At 37.6% G+C, this 11,748-nt stretch overlaps 1 protein-coding gene across 1 annotated transcript in view; it reads left to right on the plus strand.

Moving 5' to 3' along the window:
• The window catches only part of LOC103201356 (caspase-12-like), a 29,879-nt gene that overhangs the window by 16,790 nt on the left and 1,341 nt on the right, over window positions 1-11,748 (plus strand). The window contains exons 6-10 of the mRNA XM_042781674.1: window positions 3,120-3,208; window positions 3,801-3,974; window positions 4,926-5,160; window positions 5,968-6,111; window positions 8,390-8,511. Of these exons, the coding sequence (XP_042637608.1) occupies window positions 3,120-3,208; window positions 3,801-3,974; window positions 4,926-5,160; window positions 5,968-6,111; window positions 8,390-8,511 (764 nt within the window). The remainder of the gene's footprint in view (window positions 1-3,119; window positions 3,209-3,800; window positions 3,975-4,925; window positions 5,161-5,967; window positions 6,112-8,389; window positions 8,512-11,748) is intronic.

Raw genomic sequence — 11,748 nt, forward strand, 5'->3', positions numbered from 1 at the left:
TGTTGTTGTTGTTGTTATGTGCTGTTGAGTCCGACCCGACTCATAGCCACCCCTCCTTGGGTTTCCGAGGTGGTACCACTACAGAAGTAGATTGCCCCATCTTCCTTCCAAGGAGTGGCTGGTGGATTTGAACTGCCAGCCTTCTGGTTAGCAGTCAGGTACCTTAGGCACTACGCTACCAGAGCGCCTATATATGTATATATGTACATAAATTTTTATATACATAAATTATACTATTATACATATATAATAGTATAATTTCACAGAATGTACAAGAGAAAAGATGATTAAGAGAGAGGGAGGTGTAAATGTTGGGTATTAGGGTGGTAAGTTTTGGCCTTTCTACTGAGATGACATTTGCATATATATCTAACATCTAACGGTGGTGAGAGAATCTCACCAAACTGTAAGATAAAAGTATCCCATGGGAAGAGAAGAGCATGAACAAAGGCTCTGAGGCAGGTATGATCTTGCATTATGAGAACATCATAGAGAGGCCAATCAATCCACAGCACAGGAATTAGAGGAAGTGTGGTGGAAGAAAGTGGCAGAGTTAGACAGGGGCCACACCACATAGTGTCTTTTAACCAGTTGAAAAGGATTTGGGTTTTATTTGCAAATAGAAAACTTCAGAAGTTTTGAAGCAGAGGAAAAATAGGTAAGAGTGGTTTGAAAACAGTCAGTTGAAGACTGCTTAAATATTTCAATTGGAAATAATAGTTTTTAAACTAGTGTTGTAGCAACAAAGAAAAGGAGAAGTGGTTAAATTTGTGGTCTATTTTGGAGGTAGAGTCAGCAGAAACTAACAAGTGGATTGGGTGTGGGATTTGAAAGAGAAGGAGCGATAGAAGGTAAACTCTTAAGTTTTGCTTGGCAGCTGTGTGAATGGTGATGCCATTTACTGAGATGGAAAAAAAAATAAAAACCTGTGCTATTCAGAGGGAACAGATTTATGGGAGTGGATAAATGTCAAGAGTTTTTGTTTTATATTTAAGTTTGCAACATCATTTACATTCTACGGTAAAGACTGAGGATGCAGGTGAATTTTCAAGTAAGGAGTTCACAGAGAGAGAAAAGCTGGAACTGCATCTTGGAATTCATCAGCACATAGATCTTTTTAAGGTAATGAGTCTGGAAGAGGAGATGGTGGTGGTAGACAGTAAAGTAAGGGTCAGTTTATAGCAATTCACCTTTTGGAAGTCTGATAGAAGAGGACAAGCCAACAAAGACAGACAAGTGAATTAGGAATTGTTATTGTTGTGCATTTGAGAGTCATTTTTGACTCATAGTGACCCATGTGACAGAGTAGAACTGCCCCATAAGCTTTTCTTGGCTATAATCTTTATGGAAACAGATCACCAGGTCTTTCTTCCACAGAGTTTGCTGGATGGGTTTGGATGCCAATCTTTCAGTTAGCAGCCAAGTGCTGAATTGTTTGTGCCATGAGGGCGCTTTGATTTCAGAATAAAAGCTGGAAATTCAGCACTGCAGAACCTAGGGAACCGTTTTCAAGAAAGCAGGTGTATTCAATCATGCTAAGTGCTGAGAAAGCAAAAAATGACCTATGGTAGCCTTGATAATAATTATTTTATCAAAGTGGTGAGGATTAAAGCCAGAATGGGTTGCAAATAGGAAATAAATAAAAGGTAAAAAAATGGAAAGAGTGAAAGTAGACAATGCCTATAAGTAATTGTGCACAGAAGTGAAGGAGGGAAATGGAAAAATAACTGGAAGGGATATAAGATCAAGAAAAGGTCTTTTAAAAGTGGTTGAAAATAAGGCATGTATTCTATTGGGGATAATGGAATAGGGAGTGAGGGAGAAGTTGATGATGCAGGAGATAAAAAGCAAAAAACTAAAACTATTGCTATTGAGTCAATTCTGACCCCATAAGACAGAATAGAACTGGCCCTTGGGCTTCCAAGACTGTATATCTTTATGCTAGCAGATTGCATCATCTCTTTTTCTTCAGAGCATTTGGTGTGTTCAAACCACCGACTTTTGGTTAGCAGCTGAATGCTGTAACCACTGATCCACCAGAGCTCCTTGATGCAGTAGATAGGGTTGGATAAATGTGAAGGTGAATTCCTTATGACTGAAAGGGAAGGAATTCAGAATATACATGACCGTCTTGGTCTTAGGTAGGAGCAAGGGTACAGCTTTCATTGTAGTTAAAAAAAAAGCTAAGGAAGTAGGTAAAGATGTGGGAAAATTGATGGATTTGGTGATTTAATAGATTAATTCATATGCAACAATATTTGAAGGAACTGAAGATTTCTTTGCCTAAGAACTGGACGATATTGGTAGCTATTTTTAAATGTTTAAAGATAACCATTTATCAATAAACATTTATGAAGTTTTAATCTGTACAAGACACATTGCTATATACTGAGAATACAGAGATGAAAGAGTGTGTCGTAATTGTTTGCTTTAGAGTGGGGAGATAGAAACTCCTTTAAAGATACAACAAAACAATTGTTTATATAGGGGCATTTACATGAAACAAGAGGAACATAAAAAAGATATATTGAAGTCCTAGAATAATACTTGGGCTTTTATGACTAACAGAACTAGACTTTTACTATATGATCTCAATGGGTGAATATACACCAATAAATAGAAAGCACACATAGTATGATGCACAGAAATATCAAAAAATGCCTTAGAATATAGTAAATTCTCTGACAGTGTCAGTGAGTAGTAATAATAGAATAGGGATATTGATAATGGAGTTAAAATATCTGAAAAATGATTTGTCTAAGTTAGATGAACATTAGGCCCTCTTCAAGATTTTAGATTCTGTTTTTTATGTGACTCTATCATGTTAGATGGGAGCTCTGGTAGCGTAGTGTCTAAGGCATTTGACTGCTAACCAGAAGGCTGGTGGTTCAAACCCACCAGCCACTCCTCAGAAGGAAGATAGGGCTGTATACTTCCGTAGAGATACTGCCTCGGAAACCTAAGGAGGGGTCGCTATGAGTCAGGTCCCACTCGACGGCACATAACAACAACAACAGCATTAAGAGTTTCCCAAGAATGAGAGAATAGCCAAGAGATCTGTAGGACTGAAAGTCAATATATACTATTGTTTAATGAGTTATTTTTATTGTTTCTTGTAGATTTGATACCTCCTCTGGAAATCAATAGTAAATTGAAGCTTTGCCCTCCTCATCATTTCCAAAAACTGAAGATGGAAATGGCACATATGGTGAGATGCTTTAGCAGAGGAAGTCCTAAGATTGTCCACTCAGATGAGATATTGGACACTTACTAGAAAATCTTAGTTCTTGCCACAAATGCTTTTAGATCAGGCCAAAGATCATAGGATGTTACCTAATAGTTTTTTCACACTGGAACACACTCTAAACTCTACACCACCCAAGCCAAGTTCATACTCAGACCGAGTCTGTCTTCAGTCTCGGGTCTCATCTCTTTACTTATGGGAATATATTTTTATTCTCATAGCTTTCCAGCAGACCACCCCAAAATTATAAGCACTTTTGTTGTTGGTGGTGGTGGTGGTATAGGGAGTCCCTGGGTAGTGCAAATGATTAGAACACTCATCTGTTAACAGAGAAGTTGGAGGTTCAAGTCTATCCAGAGGTGCCTTGAAAGAAAGGTCAGGTGATCTACTTCCAAAAACATCAGTGGCTGGAAATCCTGTGGAGCACAATTCTACTCTGACAACATGGAGTTGCCATTAGTTAGAGTCACTTCAAAAGCAACTAGAGGTTTTGGTTTTCTGTGGACTTAGAAGGCAAAAGAGAGGAAGCAACTTGCTCTGTGTCTGTTATTTGCAGATATATCCAGTGATAGAGAAGCAATGCCGGACACGCCTGGCCCTCATCATCTGTAACAAAGAATTTTACCATCTTTCTACTCGACATGGGGCAGAAATTGACATTTGGGGAATGCAAGACCTGCTGGAAAAACTTGGATACACTGTCATTGTAAAACAGAATCTTACAGCTCAGGTAATGAGAGCAGGACAAGCCTCCTTCCTTCCTATACAGTTTTGAACCTCTTCCTCCGACATCTGCAAGAACAAAACGTATGCTGTTAGAGATATTATGTCAGCTCCAAAGTGGAGTGTTGTCAGCCTCCTGAAAATTTCAACTTCCTCAAAAGCATAGTATCATAGAGATTTGGAGTAATCTATACAACAGTGTTTCCCTAAACATCTAAAAAATGTCGGTTGGGTCCTTCTGAAGCTCTCAGTCTGGAAGGCATCTTTTAATTAATGATCTGAGTCAGACACAAGGTCTGGGACCTGAGACTGCCAGGTACCTGAATAATAAGCTCGTGAGGTTCTTATAATATCAATATCTTGTGTATAAATGTAAATTAAAGAGCATGATAGCCAAAATTTTCACACATGCAAACAGAAACACACATATGAAGAAAAAGTTGTGCTTTTGGATCTGCCAAAAATATCATTGGTGACTTTGAAAAACAATGTGAACCTTACTTTATGAAGTTTCATGATAAAGAAATTTAAATAGTATTTCTAGTTTTTTTTTGTCAATCAATTTCTCTCTTTCTTGTTCTCTGTTTCCCTCTCTTGCTCTTTGTCATAAGGGAAACTTACAGGAACCCCAACATGTAAAACAGGTGAAAGTAAAGCTGTCCTAGACTTGTCATCCCACTCCCCCTCAACATTATACTGCATTTCCCAGAATCTTCTGAAACCTAAGATTCTGATGAAAACCATTAGACTAAATGCTATGTAAAATCCCTTCTAGTTTTAATATTCTAAAACTCTAAATTTTCAGTTTTTATGTCAGAATATTATTTCTCTCACAACTGTACTCAATTCAAATCACGTGATTTCTTAGTGTTTGCTCCTCTCTGTGGAAGCCATATACAAATTGAGTATAAACTTTATATGAAGAGTTCCTTGATAGTGACTTTGGAGTCTCTTTCAGGAAATGGAAACAGAACTAAGGCACTTTGTTGCCCGCCCAGAGCACAAGTCCTCAGACAGCACATTTCTGGTATTTATGTCACATGGCATCCTGGATGGAATCTGTGGGAAAAAGCACACTTCACGACAGCCGGATATTCTGAAAGATAATACTATCTTTCAAATTTTCAACAACAGAAACTGCCAGAACCTGAAAGACAAACCCAAAATCATCATCATGCAGGCCTGTCGAGGTGGTAAGGCTGAGTTGGGGGACCCCAAAGATTGAAGGAGTGGTCATGGACTTTTATTTTAGCCTGATGTTTGGCCTTCATTTCATCAGGGACAGGTGAGACAACCAATCTTTTAGTTCTACTACAGCAAAATCTGTGAGAGCCAGAACACGACTGGAATGTCTTTTTTTTTTTTCTAGGTTTTACATGTTTTCTGCCTTTGACAGGGTGCAGTCTTAAAACTTCTATTGCTCACTTAGTGGAAAATATTTGAGTTTTCATTCTCTGCCAAGTTTTTGTTTTACCTAGGTTCCAGCCTTCCCAGTTTTTACTGTGATAGATCCAGTCCAGAAAGAAACTATATTTAATCTCAACCATTTTAAAGAAACAATAAACTACTCAAAATATGAGCAGTGCCCCAGTCGTTAGGGGCTAAGTTGTCAACATGGCTATTCCAAACTTAAGTGAACTGTTCCCAGTCACTGAGCTAGTATTTTGAGCAGTACCAGTTGCCCTTGGGTTGATTCCCATGTATATCAGAGTAGAACTATACTCCATGGTATTTTTAATGGCTAATTTATCAAAAGTAGTTCATCAGGTTTCTTCTGAGGCACCTACGGGTAAATTTGAACCTCCAACCTCTTGGTTAGCAACGGAGTAAGTTAACTGTGTGCACCACCCAGGGACTTCTTTGTATTGTTAATAAATGTCATGTTGATATGTACTGAAGTTAAGGTATAACGGTAAAAGACATTGTGTGTGTGTGTGTGTAAATATAAAATCTTTCATAAGAAATGTAAGACTTGGTTGGTGGATGCATATCTCTTCCAGAAGGTACTGGGATAGTTTGGATGACTGACGCAGGAGAACCATCTGCATGTAGTTTCCAGCCCTCACGATGTAACGCCCAGTGTGATGCAGTTAGAAAGGTCCACGTGGAGAAGGACTTCGTTGCTTTCAAGGCATCAACCCCACGTAAGTGATTTCAGGGAGGGGGATTTCTAACTCTATTATTTTCAGATAGCAGGTTTGGCTATGATGAGATCTTGTCACTGATCAGAAAATTTCTTCTCTAATTAATAAGATATATTATACAGAGGAGAGATTTAAAGTCTTGAGAACTTGATAGTTTGAATGCTATAAATCTTGATTTTTGGAGAAATTTTCAAAGTAAATAGGACTTTGGTGAAGACCCAAGCTTAAAACAGTCTAACTATAAATGAGGGATATCATTGCTGATGTCAGATGGATATTGGCTGAAAGCAAAGAATATCAGAAAGATGTGTACTTGTGTTTTATTGACTATGCAAGAGCATTTGATTGTGTGGATCATAACAAATTATGGATAACATTGAGAAGAACAAGTATTCCAGAACACTAAATTGTGCCCATGAGGAATCTGTACATAAACCAGGAGCTGTTGTTCCAACAGAAAAATGTGATACTGCATGGTTTAAAATCAGGAAGGGATGTGTCGGGGTTGTATCCTTTCACTAATTTTATCCAGTCTGCATTGTTGTTGTTGTTTGCCGTCGAGTCGACTAATCTGTATGCTGAGCAAATACTCTGAGAAGCTGAACTATATGAAGAGGAGCATGGTATCAGAATTGGAGGAAGACTCATTAGCAACCTGTGATATGCAGATGAGACAACCTTGCTTGCTAAAAGTGAAAATGACTTGAAGCACTTACTGATGAAGATTAAAGATTACAGTCTGCTATATGTATTAAACCTCAACATAAAGAAAACAAAAATCCTTTTAACTGGACTAATAAGCAGCAGCATGATAAATGGAAAAAGATTGTAATTGTCAAGGATTTCATATTACTTGGATCCACAATCAACACAAATGGAAGCAGTAGTCAAGAAATCAGATGACATATTGCCCTGACAAATCTCCTGCAAAAGACCTCTTTAAAGTGTTGAAGAGCCAAGAAATCTCTTTGAAGACTAAGGTGAGCTTAATCCAAGCTATGGTATTTTCAATCACCTCATATACAGGTGAAAGTTAGACAATAAATAAGGAAGACCAAAGAAGAGTTGGTGCTTTTGAGCTGTAGTGTTGAAGAATCCTGAAATTACTATAGACCACCAAAAGAACTAACAAATCTATCCTGGAAGAAGTACAGATGGAATGTTACTTGGGAACGAGAATGGCCAGACTTCGTCTCACGTACTCTGGTCTTGTTGTCAGAAGGAACTGTTCCCTGGAGAAAGATACCATGATTGGTAAAGTGGAGGGTCAGCAAAAAAGGGGAAGACCATCAATGAGATGGATTGGCACAGTGGCTGCAACAATGGGTTTAGCTATAGCAAGGATTGTGAGGATGGTGCATAACTGGGTGGTTGCTACTAGTTGGAGCTGGGTCAATGGCACCTAACAACAACAACTATAAGGGATTCTTTTCTTTTCTTTTTTGTAATATAGCAACAGCACAAAAATGAATCATCACCTCATGATTTTACCCAAAAAATACCCATCATATGATCTACTAGTAATTAAATGAGCCAAACATTGAAACTGGTAGTACTTGCTTCACACTTTCAGGTTTATAACTTGAATCTAGGCTTAGGAAATTAGTTAACAATTAAATCCATGGCTTCAAGATAAGGCAGTTAATGAATGAAAATCCTTCTTTGGAAGGAAAGTTGTTTTGGTTAAAACGTGCATTTAATCTCATTAATTTATGATATTGCTTTAATAATGACAGATAGCAAGGGTAATTTTAGACAACCTAGTTAACATAGTTCACAGTCCTCAGTATTCTAGTGTAATGTATGGAAACTTTAATGTGCATAGGAATCACTTGGGGATCATGGTTAACATGGAAATTCTAATTCAGTTGGTTGGGGTGAGGCTTGATATTCAATCTTTCTAAAAAAAAATTCTAGAGGATGCCCGTACTGCTGGTCCCTGGCCATATTTGAGTAGCAAGGGACTAGAGGACCCTCAGAGTCTAGCCTAAAAAATAAGGAAAAGACCCTGCAAACAATTCAGGCCCCACTGCCCTCCAAAAAAACACCCACCCAACAACTAATTTAGTAGCATTTCTGTTTGTTTTATATATTGATATTTTTATGATATTTTTGGAAAGAGGAATTCTATACTTTTAGCTGTTAAGGAAGTTAAAATACCATGAAAACCCTAATATATACTATGCAAGATTATTTAATTTAGTTAATAAAATAACAATATCCAAAATTATTACATTTATTTATTGCATATAATAGTTCAGTGTTCATTATTTTCCAGGCTTGGGCCAGGTTCAAACTATATCTTGCACAATGAAAGTAAATGTGCTGACTGGGCATGATGGAGTTGATAGCTATGTCAGGATGGGAGAAATTAATTGGGGAGAGGAAGGGAACACCGTGGTATCACTGACATAAATGATGTTTGCCAACTGTGATAAGGACTTTAAAGAAAAATTTTTGGTGACATTAGAGAAAATAAAGGAACTAAAAATTCAAAGGTAAGAGAGGAATGTTCCAGACAAAAAGATCAAGGTGAATGAAGGACTAGAAAAAGAAAGGAGGTTGGAAGAGAGGGTACGTGTGGTTAGAACACAAAGTCAGGGAGTGTGTCATGAGGTCTTATATGTTAGGGAAGGATTGACCCTTTATACCAATAGTAATAGAAAATATTGGTGGAATATAAGCAATAAAAGGATAATGTTTTAATTTTAAAATGATCACTCTGGAGGCCCTGTGGAGAATTGATCAGAGTAAAGCAAGAGTGGAGATAGGTTTAAATGATACTGCAGTATTTCAGGCCATATGAGATGATGATATATTTGGAATGGTGTAAGTTGTTTGATCCAAAAAATAATTAGTATATAAATTTGGTGTAGGAGCTCTGGTAGCATAGTGCCTAAGGCACTTAACTACTAACTAGAAAGAAGGATGGTGGTTCAAACCCACCAGCCACTCCCCAGAAGGAAGGTTGGGCAATCTACTTCCGTAGCGATACCGTCTCGGAAACCCAGGGAGAGGGGTCGCTATGAGTCGGGTCCAACTCAACGGCAAATAGCAACAACAACAAACAAATTTGATGTAACGTAGTGGTTTAGTGGGCATGTAAGAGAAACAAGAAGAGATGATAGAGATGACTCAAGTATGCAAGTAGATGATTGTGTTGCATTTATTAAAATGGGAAACACTGTAAGACAGTCTAAGATGCCTTTGGGATATTTCAAGATAGGACAAAGAATAGAGAATTGTGGTTATATATTTCAGAAAGGAGATGTGCATTAGAATAGAATGATGGAAGACATTGGCCTAAAGATTATCTTTAATATCTAAAAATGAATGAAATTGTCTAGGAACAAAGACAAGAATGAGATTTCCTAGATTTGAGGTTTGAAGAGCACTAATATTCAAATATGATATTCCAACACTCGTCTGTTAGTTTGTCATACTCCAGTGACTTGCATATTGCTGTGAGGCTGGAGGCTATGCCACCAGTATTTCAAATACCAGTAGCATCACTTATGATGGACAGGTTTCAGCAGAGCTTCCAGACTAATACTGGGAAGAAGGAAGGGGACATCTACTTCTCAAAAAAACAAAAACAAAGACAAACAAAATGACCAGTGAATACCTTATGAATAGCAGTGAAACACTGTCTGTTTTACTGCAAGAAAACATCACGAATATCACTGAGACATTTTCTGATATAGAGCCAGAAGATGAGACCCTTGGGAATACCAACTGAAATATTTCAGAAAATGGATGCAGTGACGTCAGTGTTTACTAATCTAATCCAAGAAATCTGGAGGACAGCTACCTGGCCAACTGGCTGAAAGAGACCAATATTTGTACCCACTCCAAAGAAAGATGATCCAACATAATGTGGAAATTATCAAACAATATCATTAATATCACACAAAAGTAACATTTTGCTAAAGATAATTTGAAAATTTTTGCAGCAGTATATAGACAAGGAACTTCCAGAGATTCAAGTTGGAGTCAGAAAAGGATGTGGAGCGATGGATATCATTGTTGATATCAGACAGATCTTGGAATACCAGAGAGATGTTTACCTGTGTTTTATTGACTGCAAAGGTTCTATTCATGCAAAGGTTCTTGACTGTTTGAGTCATAACAACCTGTAAATAACATTGTGAAGAATGTGAATTCCAGAACATTTAGCTGTACTCATGAGGAACCTGTACATATAACAAGATGTTGTCATTCAAACAGAACAAAGGGATGCTACATGGTTTTAAATGAGGAAGTGTGTACACTAGGGTTATATACTTTTACCATACTTACTCTGCCTGTATGCTGAACAGATAATCTGAGAAGCTGGACTATATGAAGAAGAACGCGGCATCGGGATTGGAGAAAGACTCATTAACAACCTGCAATATGCAGATGATATAACCTTGTTTGCTGAAAGTGACGATGACTTACTGATGAAGATCAGTGATTACAATCTCAGTATGGGTTACATATCAACATAAAAGAAAAATAAAAATCCTCACAACTGGATGAAATACCAACATCATGATATATGGATAAAAGATTGAAGTTGTCAGGGCTTTCATTTTGCTTAAATCCATAATCAACGCCCACAGAAGCAGCAGCCAAGAAATCAGACATCATACTGCACTCGGTAAATCTGTGGCACAAAACCTCTTTAAAGTGCTGAACAGCAAAGATGTCATTTTGAGGACTAAGGTCGCCTAACCTAAGCCAATGTGTTTTTATTGCCTCTTATGTACATGAAACCTGGACAACGAATAAGAAAAACTAAAGAAGAGTTGATGTCTTTGAATTTGGTGTTTGTGGAGAACACAGGAAATACGCACTGTCAGAAGAATGAAGTAATATGTCCTGGAAGAAGTGCAAGTAGAGTGCTCCTAGAAATGAGATTGGTCAGACTTCTTCTCAGCTACTTTGGTCATATTGTCAGATATGACCATTCCCTGGAGAAGGATATCATATTTAATAAAGAGGAGGCTCAGTGTAAAAGTGCAAGACACTTAACATGATGGCTTGATACAGTGGCTTCAACTATGGACTCAGGTATAGTAAGGATTGTGACGATAATGCATGAACGAGCAATTTTTTTTTTTCTGTTAGACATAGGACTGTTGTGCATAGGGTTGCAATGAGTCAGCGACGACTCGATGGCACCTAACAACAACAATAATATTCAAAGGCCAGCAAGAGAGAAATTAGCCAGCAAAGTAAATGCAGAGCATATGGTCAGAGAATGGGAAAGAAAACTAGGGATGTGTGTTGTCAATGTTGCCAATAAATAATTTGTTAAGAGTCACCACTAGCTACCAGTGGTAAATAAGAGTAAAGAAGACCAATGCATTAACAATTAGATTTAATCACATAGAGGTCATGAGCGACCTTGGGAGGAATACCATTTGGATGAGGAGTAGGAAGTCAGGCAAAAAGGGCTGAGAGTGAGCAGAATAGGAGGAAATGGTGACAGAGATTATAGACAAATTTAAGGATTTAACTATAAAAAGGAGAAATAGGAAACTAACTGCCAGTAAAATGGTAGTTAGGGAAAGATTATGAGGATGATGATGATGATGATGTTTTAAATGAATGAATGAAGAGACTTGGTCACATTTAAAGTGAATTAAAAAA

The sequence above is a fragment of the Orycteropus afer genome, unplaced genomic scaffold, assembly GCF_000298275.1.
Source record: "Orycteropus afer afer isolate SDZICR_OR568_19922 unplaced genomic scaffold, OryAfe1.0 scaffold00147, whole genome shotgun sequence".
In the NCBI taxonomy this organism is placed as follows: domain Eukaryota; kingdom Metazoa; phylum Chordata; class Mammalia; order Tubulidentata; family Orycteropodidae; genus Orycteropus; species Orycteropus afer.